We start from the raw sequence: 26,640 nt of genomic DNA on the forward strand, positions 1-26,640 counted from the left end.
AAATCTCAAACTACTTTACACCAATAGTCAGTGTTAGTAAATTAAATAATCGTATGAAAATATTAAATCAAACTTAAAAATAATTGAAGTACAAAAATTTATTTGAAAAATACCAAAATTAAAATCTTTTGAAAAAAATGAAATACAATTTATATAAAAATGAAACAAATTAAATGTACATCAAAATAAGACAAAAGTCAAATGAGTTTTTTTTTAATTGAAATTGTCAAAAATAAATATTGTATTTTATACATAAAAGCATACAGTGTATTTACAGGGAACTTCAGTACAGATAAGAAGGCCAATTAATGATTGTACATAAATTGAAAAAGACTGTGTAAACCCTTGAACGTGGGTGGTCTTCTAGCTGCCCACTCTCCCTGGCGCCATCTGATGACTGACGTTCAGGACGCACAGGAGGAGCAGGACCACCACCACCAGGTCGTCCAGCAGCCCCAAGAGGCTGCAGAGGGACGGGGCGGCTTTTGGGGAATCGGACGGTGAGGGGGTGGCCATGGAGACGGCGGCGCCCACGCAGCACAGCGCCACCCGCAAGAAGAAGAGCCACAGCAGGCCACCGAGGGTCCCCAAGCTGCGGGCGGTCAGCTGCAGGAGAAGAGGCGCGTCGAACAGGTAGTCGCAGATCTGCAAATGTTCAAAATTATTCAAAGAGGAAATTGTTGGGAAAATATAAATGGAATAATTCAAAATATTCTAAATTATGACAGAATAATTTATTAAATTACATAAAATGCACCCACAAAATGAATATTTAGAAAACTAAAAATTATCAAATAATCCAAAACTGAAATTGATGACAAAATTCAAATGAAATAATCCAAAAAGGTGAAATATTGTAACTATATTTTTGTATGACAATATTGCAAAAATTACCATCATTTTTGTAATATAAATTAAAATATCAAAAGGGTTTTTAAAAAATAAACTATTAAAATGTGAGTGAATAATGAATTATTAATAATTTACAATATTTTAAAACTAGAAAAATTGGAGAAATCATAAATCCATAAATGCAATTTGAAATGATGAATTGAAAAATAAATTTAGAAACAAATAGTGTACTATACTGAAAATTGACCAAAAATGAACAATTGAAAAACTTTTTATCAGTTTTTGAAAAACAAATCAACTTGAGGATGTTTCGTTTTTATTTTGCTTGTTTTGGCTGTGTCTGACTGACACCACAAAAGAGAACCTAGGACATCAAAGTGCAAAATGTGTGATTATAACCATAGAACCATGTGCATAATTTTCTGTGACCTAGTAAAGCATAAATCACGGCCCGTCAAGTTAATCAAGGCTTTGTGGTGCTGTCGGATGTCTCAGGAATTTACTAACCCGCCTGGGCGCTCCCGAATAGCGCTTGTTGTAGTCGCTTATTTGGCCCGCAACGTCCTTGGACTGCTGGTCTGGTCTGCTCTCCTTAAACAGCTGGAACATGACGCTCACCTGAGTCGGAACCTGAACTTTGAGCTTCCATACTTCATTCAATCAAACACCCATACTGTATGCTGTACAGTGAACCCACACTTATTAACAATTAGACATTTGTGAATGTGCATATTTGCAGGTTGTTGTTTTTTTGCAGGGAGGAACCTAGCTCTTATTTGCTGAACAACTCATCTATTCACTGTTTTTTTGCGGTCAGGCCCAAGCAATAAAAGGTTCCCTTGGGCCCATTTAGTGGATTTTTTGTTTTATTGTTGGTTTTAATTCATAGTATTTTGTTTATGTTCAAAAATTGAGCTTAATGATTTAACACCATTTAAATTGCTCATCCGCTTGTTTGTTTAACCGCAGGTGGTGTCATATCCCTTTATGTTAACATGTTATTCAAGCTAACCAATAATATGAAGAGCTTCATGGCATGGTGGTTTGTTTGTGTTGAAAGGAACTACTTAATACAGCCATTTTTGTAACACGGTTTCATTAAGTTGTACATGCTAGAAACATGACGTTGATGCTTTGTGATCCTCCATTTTAAGTAATTTGGCTGTTATCTTGGGTCATCTGTAAGCAATTAAAAAAAAAACTCGGGTGCTTCATTCATTCATGGTTAATTTTCACTGATTAATAGTGGGGGTTCACTGTATATAAATACACAGTCGTGTAGTACCTTCTGTCTACAGAGAGGACAACTGACCGCATTCAACCACGTCCCGTGCCTCCAGTAGGCAATCAAACATGGAGCTGCAAGAACAGAAAATCAAAAACAAACAAAAGTGATAAATAAAAGTAACATAAACATTATAATCATATGTTAAGCTTTGTGGAAAAAATACTAAAAGGAAAATTCTAATATATATATTTTTTACTAATTTCCGGCCTACAAGCCGCGACTTTTTCAGACGCTTTCAACCCTGCGGTTTATGCGTTGATGCGGCTAATTTGTGCATTTTTTTCTAACAGCCACAATGGGGCACTCAAGCGGAAAAGGTAAGAATGGGACCGGTGGAATATATGTGCCGATGAAGTGACTTTTACCGGCCCTGTTAGCACTGTGCTAGCGTTAGCACTGTGCGAGTGTGTTGCTGCTGTGTTACTGGCGTGTCTCAGTGATATTTACCAGTAAGTTTTATTTTCAACGGCCCTGTTAGCGTTAGCGCGCTGCTAGCGTTAAACTCTTTCTGTGGACCGTCTTTCTTTGTAAATATCTCGTGTTTCAATGTGGGCACTTGCAGCTTTTACACAGCTGTGGCGTATGTATGTACCAAATGGTATTTCCTTTTCCAAATGTACTCGGAGAGGCTTGTAACCAGGTGCGCTCTGTCGGCCGGTAATTTTGGGTACCTTGACTTACAAGTGGCTCAATTTATGAGTTTTTTTTTTTTTATTGACGGGAACAAACAAACAAGGAAATACAAAATGAGAACACTCACATGAAGCTGCTGTAGGCCACAACATACGTTCAGATGCTCACACTGATAAAACCAGTCAACCCAAATCCTGCTCCTGATGTCAATCACAATGCCACACTCCTTCAGGGCACACCTCCAACACTCGGATACTACAGTACAGTAATTTAATTTGCTAAGGCCTGTTTGCCCCTTTCGATTCTCTTTAATTTAATTATTCAACACAGTGTTAATTTTCTTCATTCAAAATGGGACAATTTGTGATGTTAAGAGGTTGGTCACAGAATGATTAAAATTTGTAAGCCAAGATACCACTATATTAAAAAAAAAATTAAATAACAATACTAGAGTAGAGGAACGGTGGTTATTACATTTGCCTCACAATTCTTAAGACCAGGGTTCAATTCTGGCCTTGCCTGCGTGAAGTTTGCATGTTCTCCCCATGTTTGTGTGGGTTTTCCCCAGGAATTCCGGTTTCCACCCATATCCCAAACGAATGCGTTCATTGGAGACTCTAAATTGCCCATAGGTGTGAATGTCAGTACGACTGTTGTCGGTCTCTATGTGCCCTGCGATTGGCTGGCGACCAGTTCAGGGTGTACCCTGCCTCTCGCCCAGAGTTAGCCCGGATAGGCTCCAGGACGCCCGCAAGACCACAGAGTAAGCAGTGTGTAAAATGAATGAAATATGAGGATAATAAAGTAAAGTATAGATGAACATTCAAATAAAAATCCAATTAAAAAATTTCAAATAATTAAATACGAATCTTCAAAATATAAAATAAATTCCTAAAAAGAATGAAAGCATTTAACAACTCCTAATAGGATGATATTTGTTTTATAATTGTACACATCATAAAACTCATACAAAATACAAATATTACAAAGTAAAGCAGAAAAAAAGGGAGCAGGTGACATGTTTTGGGCCCTCGAGGCAGTTGAGTCGGGCGACAACAGTTAGTCATTATACGGCAAACAGATGGCCACCAGGACACTCACGTCATGCTGATGAATTAAACACACAAACGTAGGACACGCAGGACCAAGCGCACCAATTTGGACAGAAAAACAGCCGCAATCACAAGCGGCCATCGTCTCGCTTTCTCAAAGACAAAGTGTGGCAAAGAATACGGAAGAGATTTGTGCAATTTCTCCAAGATTTAACCATCCATTCATTTTCTAAAAGGTACTTGTCCTAAAGTGAGGCAGAACCAATCCTAGCTGCCTTTAGGTGAGATGCTGGGGTACGCCCTGGATTGGTCACCAGTTGATCGCAAAACACATTGACACACAAAGTCACAGTCGCACTTTTCGCAATTAGTCCATCCATCCATTTTCTTTGCCGCTTATCCTCATGAGGGTCACGGGGAGTGAAGGAGCCTATCCCAGCTGTCAACGGGCAGGAAGCGGGGTATACACTGAGCTGGTTGCCAGCCAATCGCAGGACACAAAGAGACAAACAACCACACTCACAATCACACCTATGGACAATTTAGAGTCTCCACTTAATGTTGCATGTTTTTGGGATGTGGGAGGAAACCGGAGTGCCCGGAGAAAACCCACGCAGGCACAGGGAGAACATGCAAACTCCACACAGGCGGGTCCGTTATTGAACCCGGGACCTCAGAACTGTCTGGCCAACGCTTTACCAGCTGCTCCACCGTGCCGCCCAGATTAATACTGGTATTAGAAAAATATGAATTGAAATATTGTAGTATAAAAAATAGGCAAGACTTTGTCTTTTTGTTTTTAACATCCAAAATAAAAGATAACAAACGCAATGCTGGCATAAGGAGTGCTTGTGCGCATGGGTGCGTGCGTGCTTGTACCGCAGAATAAATGCCCGCAGTTGGTCTGAACGGGGAAGATGGCCGCCTGCAGGCACACTGGGCAGTGTCGCTCTCGCTGGGTCGTCGACGGACGCCACTCCGAACATTCCTGCGCCGAAACACAATAAAAGGATAGCAAGCAGGAAGTCGATGGGGCACGAAAAAAAATGGGACTGTTGGTATTATCTTGGAGTGCTTTTTACAGCCTGAATTCTTGCAATCATATAGTTTGCTAAATGTATGCAAATATAGGTGGAACGGTGGAGCAACTGGTTACAGCGCTAGTCTGTCCGTTCTGAGGACAGGTTTGAATCCCGGCCTCGCCTGTGTGGAGTTTGCATGTTCACCCCGTGCCTGCGTGAGTTTTCTCCGGGCACTCCGGTTTCTTCCCGCATCCCAAAGACATGCATTCATTGGAAACTCGATGTGCCCTGCAATTGGCTGGCAACCAGTTCAGGGTGTACTCCGCCCCCTGCCCAAAGAGAGCTGGGATAGGCTCCAGCACTCCCCCCAACCCTTGTGAGGATAAGCGGCTCAGAAAATGGATAGATTGATGTAAATCCAACAGTAAAATGCATTATCCACTTGAATAAATCTCCAGCCTCAAATAGGTTATTGATTTATTGTTGAGAATTCATTTGCCTCAAGTAATGTATTTTAAAAACTGCTGCTGAACATTGTATGATTAATCCGAACATATTTAGACTGCAATGCAATGTTGTGATAGTAGAACAAAAAAAGTTAAACTAAAGCTAAAACATGACAACAAACAAAAATAAACAGGAAGTCAAAATGAAATGAGCTTTCTCACCATGCCGGACACGGGCGGCGGCCGCGGGGCCGGTGTCTGGTCTCGGGCCAAGCTCAGGTGACCCTGACCCGCTGGACCTTGAGAAGGAAGACGACACCACCTGGAATGTGAGCGGATGCCAAGATAAACACGTGCCCTCTCAAATCTCATGACTGTGATAAGACGCCCTGGGAGCGTAAATAGTCGTGGACTACTATCTGTTTGAAAGTCCCACTCAGTTTGGGAACATCACCACCGAGGATTTTGAAATAACGTATATCATTTTTGCGGGAACTGCATGTGAATATTGCAAAAGCTGAAGAAGTCAAATGCTGTGGGATTTATTGAAATGTGGAATGGAGGCAAATATTATATATATATACTATTAAATAATATATTATATACATATACTCAATGTCTCTTAAATTGAGAATTTCTCTATGGTGAAGTGTGGAGTTGGTGGAAACAGGAGTTAAATTCTCAAAATTGATTTGACAATTTTGCTGCAGATGTGGGAAATTATGCATGATGTTCTATATAAATTCTACTTTTAAATGTGGAAATGGTTTCAATCTGTCAAAAAATGAGGAAGGTGGTGGTAAATATGTCAATTATCACCAAATTTGGGGGGTTTATTACAAATAAACTGGAAATGTGATGAACATTTTGAAGTTGGAATGGTTTAAAAAGCTCAACAACAACAAAAAGTGCTGGACACACAATAATCGAGGTACTCGAAAAGGTAACAACAGCAAAACAAGTGATTGAGAATACATTTTAAAAAGTACTACTGTGCCATTTACCCAAGGGAATGGGGGCAGGTGGAGGGTCGGGGGCATGTAGCAGGAGATTTTATTGCTAAAGATTTGCAGGCGTTTTCTGTGGTCGAAGTCCCTTCATAAAAACTCTCCACTCCCGTTCTGCTTCATCGACAAAAATAAATAAATAAATGAAAATCATTTTTTTGTTACACTTGCATTAAGTGTGGGTCGATTAATCTCGCCTACGGATTGGGGATCAGGCATGACCAATCGCCCCACGCTTCATCCAGCCGTGATACAAATAATATTTTTGGATTGCCATTTATGCACGTTTTAATTTGATCCACACATTTTATACTACTGCATTATTGTAATGTGTGTGTAAACAAAAAGTTGAAGAATAAAAGGCAAGCCACAATTTGAAGGAATTGTTTGAACAACAATAACGATTATTTTGTAATATATATATATATATATATATATATATATATATATATATATATATATATATAATTTAATAAAATGCAAATTTTATTATATTCAATAATCTATCCACTGTATTCTGTAAAATTATTATTTTAGGTAACTTTAAACACAATGCCATTCCAAATGACTTTTAAGATGCAAGAAAATACATTTGAAATTAGAACAAAAAAATACAAGAAATATAATAAAAAATAATACAGTTGAAATGTGCAAATAGTACATAATTTTGTGTTGTGAAAAAATGTGAATATTGAAATAGTAACATGTTAATATTTATACAAATACTGTATATGATTCACTTGATCTACTGCACACTTGTGGTACATGATACACTGTATGATATACTGCAGGTTGCAATAACTTCCCCCCAAAAATTAAGTAAATTTTTAGTTTAAAGCACACCGTCACCCCACTTTAAAAGGAAAAGAGTCGCAAAATGCGTGACCTGACCTGGGCTCGGAGATGCGCCGAGCGTTCGGAATCGAGCTGAAGCAGGCCGCCGAGGAAGGAGGAAGCGAAATGCGCCCTGCCAGCACGACGGCGAGGCCTAAATAACATCTGCTTGTTAATCATCAACCACAGTAACCCCTTGAACTCATTTCGACGCCGCCGGTCAGATGAGGAAATTAGCGTGGTAAAAAATTTCCTTAAACTATTAAAAAAAAAAAAAGACCCGTAACGTGGGTCACGCGACTGTGCTGCACACCCACTTAAAAGTAGGCTAGAACTGAGCTATTCAATTATTTACCAAACGCACCACACTACGGCACCTCATCGTGACACCGCTGACGTGAATGCAAATAAGTGACATGAGAAATTTCAAGTCGCTCAAACGGTGTCCGGTGACTGTGACTTAAATCTCAGTAAACATCTGTTCCATCTTGTGAAATTCCATCTTCTATACCTGACTTTTGGAACGGCGGACTGAGCCGGTCTCGTGTGAGAAATTTCAAATCAATTCAATTTGATGATTAGACACTTGACCTATGAAATGTTCCATGTGAGTTTTTTGAAATGTTTTGTTTTGTTTCTATAGAGCCCGTCGAGGTGGACGTGTGTGAGAAATTTCAAGTCCTGTGGGGGTTGTAGCAAATATTGACCGCTTCCGGCCCCCACGCCTCACATTTCACATAGAAACTTTACATGAGTCAAGAGGTCATCTAAAAATAGCACGCAGTCTGGGGGCGGGTGGGGTCTCGAGAGAGAGGAAAAAGCCGAGCCGTCGCCCACGATGAATGTGAACGCCACCAGAGAAGTAAAAGTCAGGCAGACTTTATCGGGAAGGCTTTTTTTCACCTATTAAATATAAATTTGAAGCTTAACAGTAAAACTCCATTTGGGAAGATTGTGTGGCCTGGAGTGGCTCCGGTGTTGACTGGTTTTCAAGATGCACTGCACTGGTTTGGTGAGATTCTTGGCCCATCAAATGTAACTTTATAAACGAAAAAAAAAAAAAAAATATCCAAACCTAGTGCAGGTTTATGACAGCGCGGTTAACTTATCTTTACGGCTTTATGAGTCCCCACAACCACCAAATACGCACGCACGCACACACACACACACACACCACACACACCACACACACACACACACACACACACACAAGCCACAGAATGACTTTAATGCAGCTTGTGTACTTACATTAAAATAAAATTACATACAGTATTGGTTATATTACATTAATTAAGTGGAAGTAACTCATGTAAGACACGTGATTCCAATTTATTAAATTGCATAGATGAATTATCACTCTGGTTTCAGTGTTATATACTGTACACAAAACTCAAAGTAGGCTACTTACTTTAAAAAAACATTTTCAGGATTAGTTAAAATTGGGGCTGCGCGGTGGGTCAGCTGGTAAAGCATTGGCCTCACAGTTCTGAGGACCCGGATTTGATCCCGGAGCCGCCTGTGTAGAGTTTGCATGTTCTCCCCGTGCCTGCGTGGTTTTTCTCCGGGCACTCCGGTTTCCTCCCACATCTGAAAAACATGCAACATTAATTTGACACTAAATTGCCCCGAGGTGTGATTGTGACTGTCTCCATTTGGCCTGCGATTGGCTGGCAACCAGTTCAGGGTGTACCTATCTGGGGTAGGCTCCAGCACTCCCTGCGACCCTCATAAGGATAAGCGAAAAAAATGGATGGATGGACGGGGTAAAGGAGATGGAGATTGCTAATGGTTAGCAGCTAACCAGTTACCCACCATACCACCTTTTAATAGATTTTATTATCCTTTTTTATATTCTACTGTTGACTGGCAACCAGTTCAGGGTGTACCACGCCTCCTGGCCGTTGACAGCTGGTATAGGCTCCAGCACTCCCCGCGACGCTGGTGAGGATAAGCGGCTAAAAAATGGATGGATGCATAGTTAAAATGGAGATGGAACTTTCTTTTATTAAAAGTTTTTCTACCTATGCAGCAAAGCTTCCCTTCCAGCCAAAGTTTGTCCTGGTCCTTTAAATGAAGGCGTTATCAAGAAAAAAAAAGCCTTTCGCGATTGGCTTGCGTTCCCGTCACTTCCGCGTATTCCGACGCTGATTGGAAACGCTGCTAGCGCGAGGATACCTTAAAAAAATTAAGATGAAGAGCCGATATGCTATCCGCCTTCACTTTTACGCCGTTTAGTGGCGTAGCGACCATTATGGACACTACTACTACGTAATTGACGTTAAGGATTTACCTCGCAACAGCAGGTGAGGTCCAACACGGGTGGGAAAAAAGGGGGGAGAACCTAGCGGACGGTCAGGTAGGATTGAGCTTTTTATCTGTCGAGCCCGGGACAAATGGACGAGAACAAAACTGTTTTGGTGGAGAGCCTCGTAAAATGGGTGAGTTTAGATGTTTGCCTTCGCCGGGCACCTTTACGGCGCGGTGTGACATACGGAAACGAGTCGATGCCAAGCGGCACCTGTTCGGTGGCGAAACACGTAACTAAAGTCGATAAGCGACAGATATTTGCATACAATACAAAATGTAAGCCCGTGTTTTGATTCGAAGTGTAATTAACTTATTGTGGCTTCGGGTTTCTATTTCGTTACCAGGGAGGTCGCGCAATTGCCACTGCTAATGTAAACAGAGGTTGCCAGTTCGGAGCCCCCCGAGACGATATCCCACCTCCCCCACATTTAGAACACTAATCCGTTTAACCGGGCAGACGAACAACCACGTTCATCCCATTAAGTCATTATTTCATTAATGGGTTTGATAGGCTTTGTTTGGCTTGGTCTATCAAGTGTCACTTTTGAACTTCCATAGCTTGTTTTTTTTCGTTGTTTTTTTTTTTTTTTTTTTTTTGCAGCGGAAAATTAGCAGTCTACTACATTTTTACTTTATTTTCTACTAATTAAAATTAGTGTGAAAAATTTCAAATTTCTTAGGTGATGTACTGCACTTTGTGTATATCACGTGCAACCTTTTAATTTTATTCACAGCCCTTCCAGCAAATGTGAAATTGAACAAAATCGGAGTAATAAATTTTAGGGAACTCTTCGCCTGCCAAATGTAACTTGATCAAAGTAACCAGCCATCTGGTTAAATGGTGGAATGTTTATTTGTGGAGTAAATGGAGCTAAACTGATGTGAGACATTCCAAGTTAATGTCATGTTTTTGGTGAGGCACTTGTTCTGTCAAATATAAATTTTGACCTTGACTTAACTGATGGAAAATCTGAGATTCAAATTTTTTGTCAAAGGAATTGAAGTACAGTAAAGTGGTGTGAGGAATTTCAAGTCAGTCAGATTTTTGGGGATGATTGATGGAGCGTTTTAAACTTTGCAACTTTTGGGCTGAATGACGCCAATATTTCCACGGTCAACAGGTTTTTAAGAGCCGACCTGTTTGGTGAGAACACTGAAATGTAACGTTTGCCCTCCATTTGGTGAGATTCTTTAGTTTGACAATTTTAGTCCATCCAAGAGTTTTTTTTTTTGGGGGGGGTGCGGGGGGTAGAACCTATTGAGCTAGACTTGTGTGCGGTATCTCAAGTTCAATCAGACTACTTTCCTGAGCCACTCAGACTATTGATCTCCATGCGTTTGAATTTAGAACACTAATCCGTTTAACCGGCAGAGAAGGTACAACTTCCATTTTTCTTTTCCAGCTACAGACATTCAACACTTCTGCACTGTGCAAAACGGTAGAGGACCTGACTACAGGAGCCGCCATATCAGAGGCTTTACACCAAATGTAAGGAAATACACGCATGATAAAGCATCTCTCTCTTTCTCTCGCTCTCTCACACACACATTAGAAGGTGGACACCAGAATTACAGAGACTGTGGCAATGGAGTATTCATTCAGAAAAATGATTAAATGTTCATGTTTAATAACAAAAATGCCAGGATGCATTTTGCACATACAGGCAAATTATTTTTGTTCTCCGTGATCGGGGAATTGTTTAAAACAGATTCATGGGTTGTGGTGCAAAGATCTATTTTTTTATATACTTAGAGGAACGCATCACAGCACAGATGGACATGAGGTGCTTTGTTTAAATAATTTTGTAAGATTGTTCCCAAAAAGAGCAATCGGAAGCAAAACCTGGAGTGACTGATTCATTGCTGATGTAGTGGTGTGTATGTGTGTCGCGCAGAGACCCGTCGTGGTTCACTGACGGATGGCTCACTCGCATCAAGACAGAAGTGGACGACAACTGGAGACTAAAGGTAGAGAGCAGCTTGAAGTCCTTTGAGCTCTTCCATCTTTTGCTCACCCCTCCATCACGCCTTTCCTTTTCCAGTTTAACGCTGCACTCTGACCCCCGCATGCTGACTCCTCCAAATGTGTATGTGTCCGCTATGTGCTATGCTATCTGCTTTTTTTTGTCTTTTTACATCGCTCCAGTTCTTCCCGCTGCCGTTTTCATTTATGCTAAGTTTACGTGGAGCAGCTCTGTTTCCTTCTTTATCAGCTAGCTCAAGTGTTTTAACTTGAAAGCTGCGTCATATGGATTTCTTCTTGCATTTTCCATGATGAGGGTCTGCTCATGCTAATTTTATTCATGCACAAAGCACGAAGTTACATTAAACTTGCGTCTTCCTCGAAACATACTGTATATTCCACTGGTCTCACTCTTACCTTTTCTGCTCGAGTGCCCATGGCGGCCAATAGAAAAAAAATACATAAATTAGCCACATCATTGCATAAGCCGCAGGGTTGAAAGCGTGTGACAAAAGTCGCGGCTTTTAGGTCGGAAATTACGGTATTTGTATTGATGGTAACGAAGGACTCCAGACTCAGAATAGACTCCTTTACTGAATGTACTATTCCGAAATAAAGACGTCATAGTCCAGTACAGTAACTGAAAAATCCAATTTGATTATTTCAAAACTATCTGCTGAATAGGAAAGAGAGTACCCTGGCGCATTTGGCTGCCGCCTCTACCGCTGGGGTTTATTTTTTTTTTTTCTATTTTAAAATGGCTCACTTTGAGCAGGATCCCTCGCTGAGGCCACCGATGGTAAATGTGCACATGCGCAGAAACCATCCCCAGTAAGTCAAAATGCTACTTTTGTAGCTGTAAACGCAGGCTAAGAAGTATCACACATTTTGTGCATTTTGAAGAAAATGCAAAATGCAGCATGGCAGCAGTTTGAGGTCTTGTGTGAATAAAGTAGTATGATATTTCTTCTAATTTGCTGATCCCTTTTCCACACTCTCTCCAATCCCAGTTGGAGTCACTACTGATTTTGTGGACAGCCCTACAAGTTGGACACAGTCCTTTACTAGTGATGGCAAAGTGTGTCCTCGTACATTGACCTTTAACCTGGATATCAAATAAATGCTTAGAGAGCTTTCCATGACGACAGAGTGTGGACCTATGGAGTTAAGATGAAACAACTCAATGTTGCCAAACAATGAATGACTTTACTAATCCATCTACCGTCTATTTAAAAAAAAAAAATCCACGTGTTCTTCCATGTCCATAGAAATAAACAATTATAAAAATCTCTTATAGGCATTAAATGTGAATTGGATACTTTAAATCCACCCTATTACATAAATATCCATCCATGTTTTGTCTCCTACTTAAAATTCCATCTACTCAAATGTTAATAACTTAAGGTGGCTGAGAGCTGGAGTTCTGCTGTACTTCTACCGAATGACTAAGTAGTCTTATGCATGTGTGTTTCATTTCTATAGCTGAGTAACCTGAAGAAGATCCTGCAGATGGTGCTAGAATACTACAACGAGGTAGGCTAGAAAGTCATGCTTATCTTGTTCGTTGCGTTTACATGGCCAATGTGGCGCGTCGTTTGTGTTGTTAGTAAGAGGCACAAAAAAGAAAACAGTGTGGATTATGTCTGAAAAGATGGGATTACGTTTGGTATGCGCTAATATTACCAGGTCTTCAGGCTGCCGAGGCAAAAAGTGAACTATTTTCTGCGAGGTGTAACTCATTGTACTTTGTACCAGGTCTTGGTGCAAGGGCTATTTGGCTTCCCCCTGCCAGACGTGGCCCTGGTTGCTGAGCACTCGGACCCTGTGGAGCTGGGCAGGCTGCTGCAGCTCGTCCTGGGCTGTGCCGTCAAATGCGAACGCAAGCAAGGTGCGGCACACCCTGTTGCTCACCACATGTTCCTCCACTTAGGCCTGGCCAATGAATGACTAAATCTGAGTTCATTTGTCAGAATGTTTTTGCAGCATCTGTACTTCACAGCGGTGCAAATAACATGGTTACCAACATATTGAAGCTAAGAACAAAAAAAGCACAGTCGATGTTGTCGACTGAGCCATTATATTGCAATATTTCTCTTGCAACTTTAACAACTTAAACTTCTTTTGTGTGAAACTTGTTGCCTATCATGGAAATCTCTGCTATATCACGGAAATGTGTGGTCTATAGCAGGGGTGTCTAACTCTTTTTTTTTTCACAGGCCAGATTTTAGGTACAGTTTCCCTCAGAGGGCAATTATAACAGGGAAACCATAAAAATATTTAATAGTATTGTCATAATACACGTGAAATTTATGAGTTAGCGTTAGATCCAGAAATTGGGAAATGAGTTTTTCAACTATTCATGTTTGGTCCCACAAAATTGCTTGTAATATTTCAATGTTATCATTTATGATATATGACAATTTGAAATTTTACTTGCAGATTTTTACAAGACTCATAGAAGTTGACCCTAGAATTGCCTCTGCGGGCCACATAAAATAATGTGGCGGGCCGGATCTGGCCCCCGGGCCTTGACTTTGACACCTGTGGTCTATAGTGATCACAGTATACTCGCTCTAAAGCCTGTGGTAAAGTAGAGATACAATGGCCAGTGTACTTTTCAGGTATTTATTCAATGCTATGAGGACAGTAAAACACAGTAAGTAGTGTCCACTCACAGAGGAGCTGCTGTAGGCCACAGCTCACAGCCACACACTCACGCAAATTCATTGATTCACACGCCACACCAGTAGGCCCACCTCTTAAAACCACATGCTTGTACATAGACACTACAATGCATACAAAATCTTCTATACATTTTGTACTACTAAAATTACAGGAAACATTTTTTTTTTCAATACGGTCTCTCTGTTTGATGGATTTTCACCTATGGGTTTGGAATGTACCCTTATAATGGAATTTTTTTTTTTAAGTTAAGTTAGTTCTTTCTTACGGCAAATGGGAACCAAAGTTAATACAATTTGGATTTTGAAGAACAAAACAGAATATCTGATTTTTAGACTGTATCGTCTAGCCCTGCCCACACGAAAAAGCAAAACAACATATTGAATTTGGATCTCCCTGCCGCCAGAATACATCCAGATCATCATGACGCTGGAGGAGTCCGTGCAACACGTCGTCATGGCGGCCATACAGGAGGTTTGTGCTCCATAAGCCGTCATGTACTGCTTGTGTCTTTGTGTATCTGGGTGAAAAGCTTGTTTTTTTTCTTTTTTACGCAGCTATTACATAGAGAGACTATGACGCCTGTCGCAACAGAACCGTCTGGGGACCTTGAACAGCAGGTCAGTACAAAGGTCGGTATAAAGGCCTTCTTGGAAGCACCATTTTGGTTTTTGTATTCTGGGGAGAATGTATGTCTAGTACAGGAGTGCTCAATGCGTTGAGGCAGTCTTGGTCGATCGCGGGACGGCATGCTCAAAAAAAAAAAAAAGACATTAGCCAATGTTCTCTCTAAACTGCGTGTGTGCGCAATTGTGCACGCCTGATGCAGTCTCTTCGCAGATATTCTGTTGCGCGCAAAAAAAATAAAAATCCAATGTAAATTGAAAGTATAACACAGCTATTCAGTTTGTGGCGTTTTGCAATGTGATTCAATGAGTGAGGGATGACTGGTTGTTACATCCAATTTCACAATTCACATACATACTGTAAAAAATGAAAAGAAGCCACTGGTTTCTTTTAGGCAGCACACGGAACTTTCTCTAACCGCCCCCACCCACTCTTAAAGACGTGCACTCATAATTACAAATGTTACAGTACCTACGCAGCCCATCAATGTGTTTTATAATGACAGCGTCCACCACCACTGCTTTAGTTAGCAACACAATCTGGGCAATGTAGAGCAAAGACGAGCTAGACATACTGCTCGTTTACTTTTGATATTAATAGAGAGAGTTTAAAAAAGAAATGTTGTTGTTTTAAGATGCAATGACTGACACAGTATGTGAATAATCAAAGAAAAAGAGGTTAAACCGGACGGGATTTCCCCTTTTCCGAGTGGGAAAGGTCTGGTCTGAAGCCAAAGTAGAAAGTGCAGGATGTGATGATGTATAATTTTAAAATTCCACCTTGGCACAGCTTGATCCAGGATGGAAGCACACACAATACAGTACACAAAAAGCTAATTCTGTATTTTAAATATAGGAAGCAACATAACATTAACCTTAAAAAAAGTTTGGAAGCATCATCATCATCGCCCCCTCCTTGGGAGCTCGCGAGAGGCTGGCTGCTTGAAAAGTAGATCTTGGGGTAAAAAAGTCTGGGCACCCCTGGTCTAGTATATGCTCGGGCTCTTGAATACAACTCTCTCCCCACAAATTAATTTTGTATCACTGCCTAAAAAGTTTTAAAAATTTACCCCATTTTCTGTGGAAAAATGTCCAAACACAAATTTGGACAGGAAGTTGGTTGGTTTGAAGCAGACATTTTTGTTTTTGTTGTTGCATCACTTGCTTTTAGGCACCATTTCATCAAATTGTGTTGCAAATAGCACGTTATTGGGCTGCTTCAAATTCAGCTTGTTCTGTGTGTCTCCAGCTCAGAAAAGCTTTGGAGGAGCTTGCGGAGGTTTCGTCAGAGAAGGACGTGCTCGCACAACGCTGCCAGGAGTTGGACCAGCAGGTGACCACGCTTGCTTTAAACGCGCGTGCACATACACACGCATACACAGATAAACAAACCCGTCTGCGGGTTAGTGAAAACAAAATCTCGCCATTGTCTGGAGCTGCTGTGGCAGAAGGACAGTGAGCTTATATAGTCTGCTGGGCGCTCTGCCGTCACAGCGCGGTCGTCAGCAGGCCTTGACCCCTCATGTCTCCAACTGGACTCTCGACAGATTCAGTTGTCCCCTTTGCCACCCCGCCTGGGCCCCCCTTTGGCCGCCAGGTAAGTCCAATTATGGCGAAACTAAACAAACCCTCGGCGCAGATGTTAACACTAACAGATGGATCTATAGGGGATGCTTCACCGACGTGCTGTTTGAATTTCAATAATTCCATAAATTTGATGTGATTTACTTTTTGGTGGTACAGTGAACCCCTGCCTATTTATGGTTTACTTTTCACACGTTTGACTATAATATTCCTCACCCTATTTATGGTTTCCTCTTCAGATGTTTTCCTGTTTGTATTTTTTTTTCTTTGAAAACTTACCGTTTGAAGTTTTTGTGCTCTTAATGTAATGCCACAAATGGCCTAACTCAGAGGTGTCAAACTTTTTTTTGTGGCGGGTCACATTGTAGTTATGGTTTCCCTCAGAAGGCCGTTTTTGTTCTGAAAGCATCAAAATCCTTTGCTTCATCATCATATTTACACATGAAATTTATGAAATAGTTTTGGAATTTGAAATCAGGAGTAAAGGTTTTTTCAACTATTGTTGATTTTTGCTAGCAATATGTCACTTATCATTTATGATACGACAATTTAAAATTTTGGTACAGATTTGAACAAAAATCTCGGAAGCTGATACACATGATTTGCCTCCGCGGGCCACGTAAAATCATACGGTGGGCCGGATTTGGCCTCCATGCCTTGAGTTTGACACCTGTGGCCTAGCTAATGAGAAAGTAGTGGTTGGTGTCCAGAAAGTAAAGTAAAGTGATCAATTTAGAATGTCAGGGATGAGCTAACTTTGGCCGGGATTGTCAGAAAAATAAATTGGAGACTCTTCTCAGTAACTTCCATCAAGTTTTTCGCTCAACCCCTGCCCCCTCCTCAATAGCAGTGGTTTACTGTACTACTCCACCCAAAAAAATGTGGGCTGACTAACTGTGTGTTTGTGCATGGATTAACTTCCACTTTTTGTATTAACCACTGCAAAAAACCACGAACAGTCAGATTCTCCGAGGTTAACCCGTCTCTATTCTCGGAACTTCTTGCTCAGGTGGCCATTCTCCAAGAGGAGCATAACATCTTGCTGGCCGAGAACGATGTCCTGACCGACCGAGCCAATCAGCTGGACACCTTCGACGATCCCAACACGCTGTCGGGAAGGAAGCACAGCCAGTTACAGCAGCAGCTGGAAACGTTGCAGGAGGAGAACTTCAGGTGGGTAGCACCCCCTGTATTACACCACCACAAGTCAGAGGCCGTAGCCGGGCCTCAAGAACTGTCCTGGTTTTTCCAGGTTGGAAGCCGCCAAGGACGATTACAGGATCCACTGCGAGGAGCTGGAGAAGCAGCTGGTGGAAGTCCAGCACCGCAACGACGAGCTCACCGGCCTGGCGGAGGAGTCGCGATCGCTCAAAGACGAGCTGGACGTGCTCAGGTTTGTTTGTTGGGGCCCAAAGATAAGATGTCAGAGGCTGGAGTTTCTCTGCAAGTTTAAACGTCCAATTCTGGTTTAATGCCTGGGTTTCAAATTTTGTTGATAATCTGTCAGACCTGGGTACACGCGTGCAGTAGCACAATAAAAACAACAATTGCATCTTTACATGAGGGGTGGCACAAGTATTAATGATAATAAAGGGAGAAATTTGCCTCTTTACTTTTTTACTCAACTCTGGTGTTGAGCACGCACCCTCGTAAGGATTTGCTATCGTAAATGTGTAGCTGGTTACGATTACAATTCCCAGCCCTCAGCATATTGGGGAGGTAAAGTCACACTTAACACAATCTACATCACACGATAATCTTGAGCGACATTTGATAATCAGATTTTTGTTCATTTTGATTGTAAAATAGAGTAAAACTGCAGAAATTCAGCTCCGTTATCAGTATGGTTGTACCCCTCTTAAGTGATATATCACCATTTCATTTTGGCCTTTAGGAATTGTTCTGACCGGGTCGTGATGCTGGAAGCCTCGGTGGAGACGTACAAGCGAAAGCTGGAGAACCTGGGAGACCTGAAGAGGCAGATGAAACTTTTAGAGGAGAACAACACAATGTACATGCAGAACACCGTCAGCCTGGAGGAGGAGCTCCGCAAGGCCAACGCCGCCCGGGCGCAGCTGGAAACGTACAAGCGGCAGGTAGATCTGCCTATGGAAGAGCCGTTGAGCATTTATTTCATATCTTGAATCTGTCTTAAGCTCCATGTCAAAGGGCACTCACTTTTTCCTCTCTAGTGAGAAACTTCAGTGCGCTAGTGGAACAAAGATGCAATTGTAGTGACTACCGTGTGTCTAATAGCATACTTATTAGTAACATACTTATTTCTTTCCAACTACTAGTAAGCAATTAAACCTGAGTGAACTACAGTAAAGCCTTGGTTCTCGAATGTCCCCGTTTGGAACAAATCGGTTTTCGAACGAAAATCGGTACTCGAACGCCCCCGACAAAACCCGGAAATCAAATGTTGCACGCGGCCAGACCAGCTGACCCACGACGCGCTTTGTTGTGAATTCCCACGCCACCAAAAAACCGGAAATAACATAATGCACGTGGCGCAAGCAGCTGACCCACCCACAACGCGTTTTGTTGTCAATTCGAACGCCCCCCGAAAAAAAAAAAAAAAACAAACTCGGAAATAACATAACACGCACAGTGCAACCAGCGCACTTTTGTTATTCTGTATAATGCAGCCTCAGTACACAGACGTGTCCCGGTAGTGACTGTTGTTTTTCTTCTTATCGAGCACTACCGTATTAACCCCAATCATGGCTCCAAAGGAGGCAAGTTGCTTGTTTAAAGTTAATCTGCACATTTATTAATAAAAGAAGTTTATAAGGCTGGGGGCCGAGTCGCTACAGATATAGCAATGCACTCCCAGCCTAGCGTACTCTACTACTGAAGCATACATTTTAAGCAAAAAAACTAAATAGATTTCTCAAATTATTTTATTATATAAAGTATTTAAACTATACATGTATTTATACTATGCAGTTTATTATCAGGAAAAGCTAAAAAAAAAATGCATTAAAAAGCCTGATTTTGTTAGGCTTGGAACACATTATTTCTTTTTCCATTCAATGTCATGGGATTTGGTTTTCGAGCAAATCACTTCTCTCTGGAATGGATTGTGGTCGAGAACCAAGGCATCACTGTACTGTGTTGCACTAGTCGTCCCCTACTGGTAGGCATGTGTGACAAGTAGTATGGTTTATGAGCTACCCCGGTTGTTGATTTAGCTAAGAATGCTAATTGGCCATCTTGGCATTTTTAGCTGACTAAATCCATCATTGCCGACTATATAAATTGTCCATTTGGTCATATAAATGGAAGCCAGGTAGTTTATCAGTCCGCTCGTATCACCTGCCAAGTTAAGATAGTCTGCTCGCCTTTTATGTTACTGGTATCATTATCAATCTATGGAAAGCAAACTTATCTATTAACCTAGACAAGATACATCGCAAACTACAACTACAAGACACTTGAACATAATTTCAAAGTTGTCTTACAACATTACCCTAAAGATGATTTGATATTGAAAAAAATGTATTAATTGATGTCTGTGGGGATCTTTTCTGGTCGTGTCCTCCCCATCAGGTCCAAGAACTCATCAGAAAGTTGTCGGACGAGACGAGGCGAGCGGACAACCAGGCCTTCGAGATCAAGAAGCTGGAGGAGAAACATGAGTTGGTGGTGAAGGAGAAAGAGGTGCGACTGGCGAGGAAAAAGTCTGAGGATCATGGGAAACGGGAGCGGCATTTGTAACCCTTCCTTCCACTGGCAGCGCGTCATTGTGGAGAGAGACTCCCTGAAGGAACTCAATGAGGAACTGCGGTGCACCCAAGCGCAGCAGAACCAGCTCTCCCAAGCAGGTACAGTGCAGCAGGAAGGCAGTCACAGACCTTCACATTGTTCCACAATTTTTGCGACAGCTCAAATTCATCAGTACTACGCACATCTCGTCGTTTCGACGTTTTTTTTTTTTGTTTTTTGTAAGAATGACCAATGATGAAATAGAATGACCAAGCCACAAAGATCTACCCACTACAAAAATGCAAAACACGTTTATTTTAAAGTATATTGAGGATTCATTATGTGTAAATGCATGTTTGTGTGCCTTGCATAACCGCATGAGCCAATATTGCACAACACACCATAATTAACTATGAACATTTTTTTGTAACTGAGTTCACGTTGATCACTAAACACCGTAGGAATGAAAATGCACAATGCATACCTGGACTGTGTCACTCACGTCAGTGGATTCGTCCAACTGCAGTGAGAAACACTCACAATCTCCGATGTCCTTGAACACATCAGCCATGGCTTCACAGCGCCTTTACAGCTGCAGAGATAATATTTCCGCCTTATTTTTAAAAGACCGGAACAAGACTCCGTCTTGGAAGGACTTCTTAGTAACGATGATGTGACAAACCCGGAATGATGCTTCGGTGGCGGCTTTCGCTGTTGAACTATGTTGTGTGACAAGAGACTGCTGTGCGGCCAATTCGGATTTTAGTTCGTTCACTTTTCTCATTCTCAGCTTGCTTTTCGGCGGAATGTCGGTGTCGTATTTTCCATGAACAGTTCGAAAATCCCGCTACACATTACACTCCACTGGCAGATGAGGCAAACGCACTTTGACACTGTTTAATTCTTTACATTCTTTTAGCTGTAACTGTTTTCACTGTGTGCAATACTTTAGGGTGGTATTTTTCTTATTAAAAACTCGTTACAATTTGTGTGGGCAGTTTTACAGGAGACAGGAACACATGAGTAGCATTAAATTTCAGTGCTTGCCTCACGATCGTGGTCAGCTTATCAAATTCAGTACATATTTCAAGCCACCACTGTCCCTCCTTCCTTTTTATTGTACCTTGTTGCGATGCTGTTCATCTGCCTCTCAAGTTCCAAAGAGCTCTAACTTTCTCTCTGGTGTGCAGGGATGCTTCCTTGCAGGAGCCCCAGCCACGATAACCTGGCAGCAGAACTGATCCCCGTTGAGCACAGGTACAATGGCTGCGTCGACATACTTGGCTCCTGTCGGATTGTTGATTTGTATTTGTCTATTTTTCCCCCTGCTCGCATCTAGAGAGAAGTTTATCAGGCTTCAGCACGAGAACAGGATGCTGCGAGTGCAGCAGGAGGAGTTTGAACGGGAGAAGATCGCCTCACTGCAAGCTCAGCTGGAGGATGCCCACAAGAGCCACAGTCAGCTGGACACTGAGAACAGGTTACCGCGCTCGCTCCACTTTCCTTTCAGCGGCGTATGCAAAACAATAGTGAGCAATTTCCCTCTGTTACGTCAAAGGTCAGCAAAGTCCTGAAAGTTTTAGGAGCAGGTCGGGGAGGAAAATCTCAGTCTTTGCACAGCCCGGCCTACATTTGCTCAGGTTAATCGTTAGAGACATCTGTAAATTTGGCCTTTGCTCACGATTGAAAATACTCCTTTAGCCCGATTTATTTTGCAGACAGTGTGTGTGTGAGTGTGTGTGTGTACCCCACTTTGCTCGAGTCTCCCTGACTACGTCTTTACGCTGTTGTCTTGCGCTAACCTCTTTGCTGCATGTATCCACTCGTTTTCCCCTCAATGTGCAGATTGAGTCGCCAGCGGGTCAGCGAGTTGCAGCAGCAGGTTGAGGACCTCCAGAAGGCACTGCAGAGTCAGGCGGTCAAGCCCGATGACGTCAGTTCACACAAAGTTCCATCTTCAATGTGTTTCACTTGATATTAACTGTTATTTATTTTGTTTCACCCGCTCCTAGTCAAACCTGAAGCGGAAACTGGATGCTCACATGTAAGTAATCTGTTTAAAGAAGTAGTACTGTCCATATTACGGTAATTATTTTATAAGAAAAAGCATGAAAAAAAATTGTAAATTTGGTGCTAACATTGTGTGGCTTCTTATATCGCGTCAGCGTGCGTTATTACTATTTTGTGTTATTACTAAGTTATGTGCCACTGGTACAAACTGCATCTGCAAATTATTTAGTGCTTCCCAGTTTCCACATTTTGGTTTACACCATCAATTTTAATTCTACACACAAACCCCATAAGGAAACAAAAACAAATGTGAAGCTGTATGAATACTTTTTAGATGTTTTTGTTACAGGCTTATTCCTTATACCCATTTTTAAAAATACGATTTGATTTAAAACATTTTAATTGGACTAAAATGTATTATAAATAATAATAACATAGAGCTGAGTATTAAGCATTGACAGCCTTTTGGATGAAGGTTAAAATGGAGTTCAGGCACGTCTTGTTTCCACTGATGATCGCTTATGTTTCTTAATTGGGGTCCACCTGAGGTACATTTTGATCATATGACAGAATTTGGCAAGGTATGCACCTCGCTAATTGTTTTGTTCCATTTTTAGAAGTAATCATTAAAAAGATCATTCAATTATAGGATCTCGTGTATCAAATTTTGAGGGGAAAAATGATTTTTGTGTTTCCGTTTGGAACAACAAGAAGGAAAAAGTGAAGTGCTGTTCATGCTTCCTGGTTTTAGTGTAAGCGGACATGTTTCCTCAGGGTCCAGCTGAATGAGGCTCAGGATGAAATCCTGAAGAAGAAAGAACTCCTGGAGGACCTGCAACCCGACAACACTCAGAACTGTGAGCGCCACGCCGACACACGGCCTCACTGCCACAGGGCTTCCGCTTCTGAGTGCATTTTTTGGGCATTGTAGCGCTAAAGGTGGATGAGCTCATGGCTGCACTGAAGAAGAAGGATGACGACATGAGGGCCATGGAGGAAAGGTACAAAATGTACCTGGAGAAAGCTCGCAATGTGAGTCGTTTGGATGCACCGCTCTCTTTGGTGCCCCAGTGAAGAAGTCGCGGCTGTCGAGACTTTTTGCGTCTTTGACTGCAGGTGATCCGAGCTCTGGACCCGAAATTGAACCCCGCCACCGCTGAGATCCACGCGCTGAGGAACCAGCTGGCAGAGCGCGACAAGCAAATCCTCAACCTTGAGGTAATTCTGCACTGTGTGACCTTTGAACTCTTGCCATCACATTTGGTGAGAGCAAAACTGTAACCATTTGAAACGGTACTAGCATAGATGAATTTCTGTGCATTCAATATTCTGACATACACAATATGCTTCATACTAAGGAGTGATTTGAGTCTTGTGGGGTTGGAGGTGTAGTTCCAGTTTGTCCTTACAGCAGTGATTCTCAGTGTGGTACTCGTACCTCTCGTGGTACGTTGAACAAATCACTGAATTAAATATTCATACTGTGGAAAATCTTACAATGGCTAGGAGCTTTTTTTCCCCCCTAGTCCAGTTGAATTGTACAGTAATTCTTCTATAGTTTGGTTCATGTATGCCAGATTCAGTGAATTTATTTATTTTTTTTGATCCATGGAGTGCAGTTTCTAGCCATACAGTATATTAATGTAAATTGGGCTCTTATCAGAAGAACAAAACTGACTGAATAATGTCAACTCATACATTCGGTAAGTCACCAAATTGCTTAAGGATACAAAACATGACCAGAAGCAGCTGTTAAAAACACAAGCCACACTCAGTTTTTTAAAATAAATTAAAAAATACCAAATTAAGCCCCGCTAAGAGCTAATGCACGCAGATAAAAAAAAGCAAGCAAAGAGGAACATTTACCTTAATTATTTTTTATTTATTTATTTTTGAACTCGAGTACTGTAGTTAAAAACACCACCGCAATAAATTCTGGGTTCCCATCATGTTTTTTTGCTGACTTCATCTCCAGGACTGGCAGTGTGTAGAACAGTGCCAGTGCTAAAGGCTCGCACCATGGGCTGTTGTCCATGCCACTCAAGCAGCCTACGGTAGACGTGCTTGTGCAGAGTGTGTGTTTGTTCACCTCATGTGTATGAATAAAATAGAATTATCACGTTGAGATTGAATTGCTTAGAAGTAATTTACACATTAATGTAACGACAAAAACAATTAGTTGCTGCTTCGCCAATTTCATTTATTGGGAAGGTTTTCTGGAAAAAATAAATAAATAGATAAAGGGGAAAAAATTACTATAAGCACAACGTTAATGTTTAACTTACTAAACTAATAATATACTGTAACTTTTTACGGCTATAATGTCCTGTTTTTGAGGAAGATTTAGGCCTGCTATCTTATTGTATTTCAATGTTGGTCATAATTGTGGTACTTGGATATTCCAAGTAAGGTAAGTAAGGTGAGGCGATCGTCTTCTTTGGCACATTTACTCTTGCTCTTCATACAATCACCGTCATTCTCTCACGTCAGCTAAAAACCCAAAGTGTAGCACTTGTTAAAACGCGTCCAATCCCGCCCTCCAGCGTCAGTGCGAGCAGGCCCGACTGCGCGAGTACGAGGAGAAGCTGATCGTCTCGGCTTGGTACAACAAGGTAAGGGCAAAGACGCGATTGGGAAGCCGCCGTCCACGCCGACGTGACGCCGGAACGCGCTTGTCTGCTCTCAGAGTCTGACCTTTCAGAAGCTGGCCATCGAGTCCCGTCTCGGCGGCCGCGCCGGCCCCGCGCTGCCCCCCGGCCAGTCCTTCTTGTCCCAACAGCGGCAAGTGTCCAACGCCCCTCGCCGGGCGCTCTCCATCAGCGTGCCCAGCGCCACCTCCAAGTAGAGGCGCTCGGAGCCTCGTGCCTCCCCTTGTTCAGCTAAGACTGTGGTTCCCAAGCTGTATTGAGTCAAGGCACATTTTTTTTTACTCAAAGAACCACGTAGTACACCAACAATTTTAACGTGAAGCTCCAATTCATTTCTGAACCGTCCGGCATTCGCATATCAGCTGTCGCTAGCTGAAAAATTCATAAAGCATTGCTTTGGTGGCATCTTTGTGCCCAAGGAACTGTTGACTGAGTTGAGGAGTTTCATTTAGATAAAAATAGTGGTTAACCACCAAATTGTGGTATCTACAGGTAATAATAAACATTTTTAGCGAGTTGGATTTCTTGTATTTGTGGTAGGGCTAGGTACAATTTGGTGATCGTTTCCCGCGACACGCTCGCGCGGCTTTAGTAGTTGGGAATCACTGGGCTAAGGGACCAATCCACCCTCAAGTGACCTTAACCACGTCAGCACCTGGAGGTCGGGTGAAGGACGAGGCCGACTGCGGGCCTGCCTGACTTATCTGACATTAGCCAGAATCTCTGGAATGTTTCCCACGCTGACTTGAATGGACTCTACGACCATTTTAATAGTTAACAGGGATGTCCAAGCTCGCTTTAGGTACACGGTGACACGAGGTAGATTTGGTGCCTGTGTGACGGTCTGAGCGCTCCCAGTGCTGAAAGGTCTTCTTCAGGTTCATGCGCATGCGCGTAGAATTTTTGGGAGTTTTTCTAAATGCGAAAATGAACATGCTGAAGAATGGATAGGGAACTTTCAGAATGGCACAGAAGTAGAAAAATTCAAAAAATTCTTCGCGCATGAATCCCAAGGGGACTTTTCAGCACGGGGAAGCGCTCAGACTTTCACGTTGGCCACTAAGTTATTGTACTTATGTATGGAGCGATGCTTAGCAAAATAAAAGTGGATCACGTGAAGTCTAATGACTGCCGAACAATCAGGAGACCAAAAATCCGGCATCCATCATGTTGCGCTGCTAATGTCAAATGAACACCAGCATTTTTATTCAAGCGTGCCGTGCAAGATTGAGCTAATTCCTACATATTATAATCCAAATACCAGAATTTGAATCATCAATCATAGTTTGTTTTTTTAAAATCACGGGTATTGACATTCTGGGGTTTGTTTTGGTGCTTTACTCTGACACTAGGCAGAATCGGTCTGTCAAGATGTGCTTATTGTTGGTTTGACCTCGTTCAGTTTATTGTATGTTCTTAAATAGCACAGCGCACTTATATATTTGTAATGCTGGTGGGTGTGAAATGTTTGAATGAAATGTTTTAAAGCAAAATTGTGAATAAATTGAAGAGCTTTTCTGAAAGCTGTGTAACATTCGTTGGCGTCAGCCTGAGCGGTTAACGAGATACTTTTGTGGGCTCCAGGCTCACCTGCATCACCCAGCGGCCAATCAGGTAAAGTTTCTGTGAATTGTGTTCTTATGATTGCCAAAAATGGTGCGGTCCTTCATCCCTTTGCAGGTCACCGTCGTTGGCGTCCAAATCTCACTTTGTGTATACGAGAGGAGCAGCACAGGCAAGCGTGTTGCAGTTACCACCACACGACAGATTTTAAAGCATTCAATTTTATTTTTAAAAAAAGGACTCACATAGTTATTGGGTTTCATTGATTTTAAAAAAATTCCTCTATGCAAAAAGAAGACCGAATAACCTCCAGACAGATGTCAATTAGACCTAGCGTTAAAACAGCACTACATCTAAACCACCCAACAATTAAAAAAAAGTAATAAAAATGGCTTTGACATCCTTTTAGAAACTG

General features: G+C 41.8%; 2 protein-coding genes across 7 annotated transcripts; one reads left to right on the forward strand and one right to left on the reverse strand.

The window, feature by feature from the left end:
• Positions 1-297: 297 nt before the first annotated feature.
• On the reverse strand, positions 298-7,516 carry si:dkey-183n20.15 (RING-HC_RNF170 domain-containing protein). Its single transcript, XM_061825160.1, has 7 exons — positions 7,512-7,516; positions 7,192-7,299; positions 5,516-5,615; positions 4,705-4,813; positions 2,138-2,211; positions 1,360-1,470; positions 298-645 (listed from the first exon to the last, which is right to left on the reverse strand). Exons 1-7 carry the CDS (start codon positions 7,514-7,516, stop codon positions 364-366), a joined length of 789 nt encoding a protein of 262 aa, XP_061681144.1. The 3' UTR covers positions 298-363.
• A 1,778-nt stretch (positions 7,517-9,294) lies between these two features.
• On the forward strand, positions 9,295-24,941 carry hook1 (hook microtubule-tethering protein 1). 6 transcript variants are annotated; one of them, XM_061824341.1, is made up of 22 exons: positions 9,295-9,437; positions 10,845-10,930; positions 11,337-11,409; positions 12,887-12,937; positions 13,160-13,292; positions 14,493-14,560; positions 14,644-14,718; positions 15,962-16,045; positions 17,306-17,469; positions 17,549-17,689; positions 18,191-18,392; positions 19,849-19,959; positions 20,036-20,123; positions 21,195-21,261; positions 21,344-21,484; positions 21,850-21,937; positions 22,017-22,048; positions 22,789-22,871; positions 22,946-23,046; positions 23,131-23,232; positions 24,558-24,626; positions 24,701-24,941. In XM_061824341.1, exons 4-22 carry the CDS (start codon positions 12,914-12,916, stop codon positions 24,857-24,859), a joined length of 1,932 nt encoding a protein of 643 aa, XP_061680325.1. In that variant the 5' UTR covers positions 9,295-9,437; positions 10,845-10,930; positions 11,337-11,409; positions 12,887-12,913; the 3' UTR covers positions 24,860-24,941. The 6 variants fall into 6 exon arrangements, with proteins under 6 accessions (XP_061680325.1, XP_061680321.1, XP_061680323.1 ...); XM_061824337.1 differs by having other exon boundaries at positions 9,432-9,572; XM_061824339.1 differs by having other exon boundaries at positions 9,432-9,572; positions 24,716-24,941.
• The last annotated feature ends 1,699 nt before the right edge of the window (positions 24,942-26,640 follow it).

This window comes from Syngnathoides biaculeatus, chromosome 7 (assembly GCF_019802595.1).
Source record: "Syngnathoides biaculeatus isolate LvHL_M chromosome 7, ASM1980259v1, whole genome shotgun sequence".
NCBI classification, from domain to species: domain Eukaryota; kingdom Metazoa; phylum Chordata; class Actinopteri; order Syngnathiformes; family Syngnathidae; genus Syngnathoides; species Syngnathoides biaculeatus.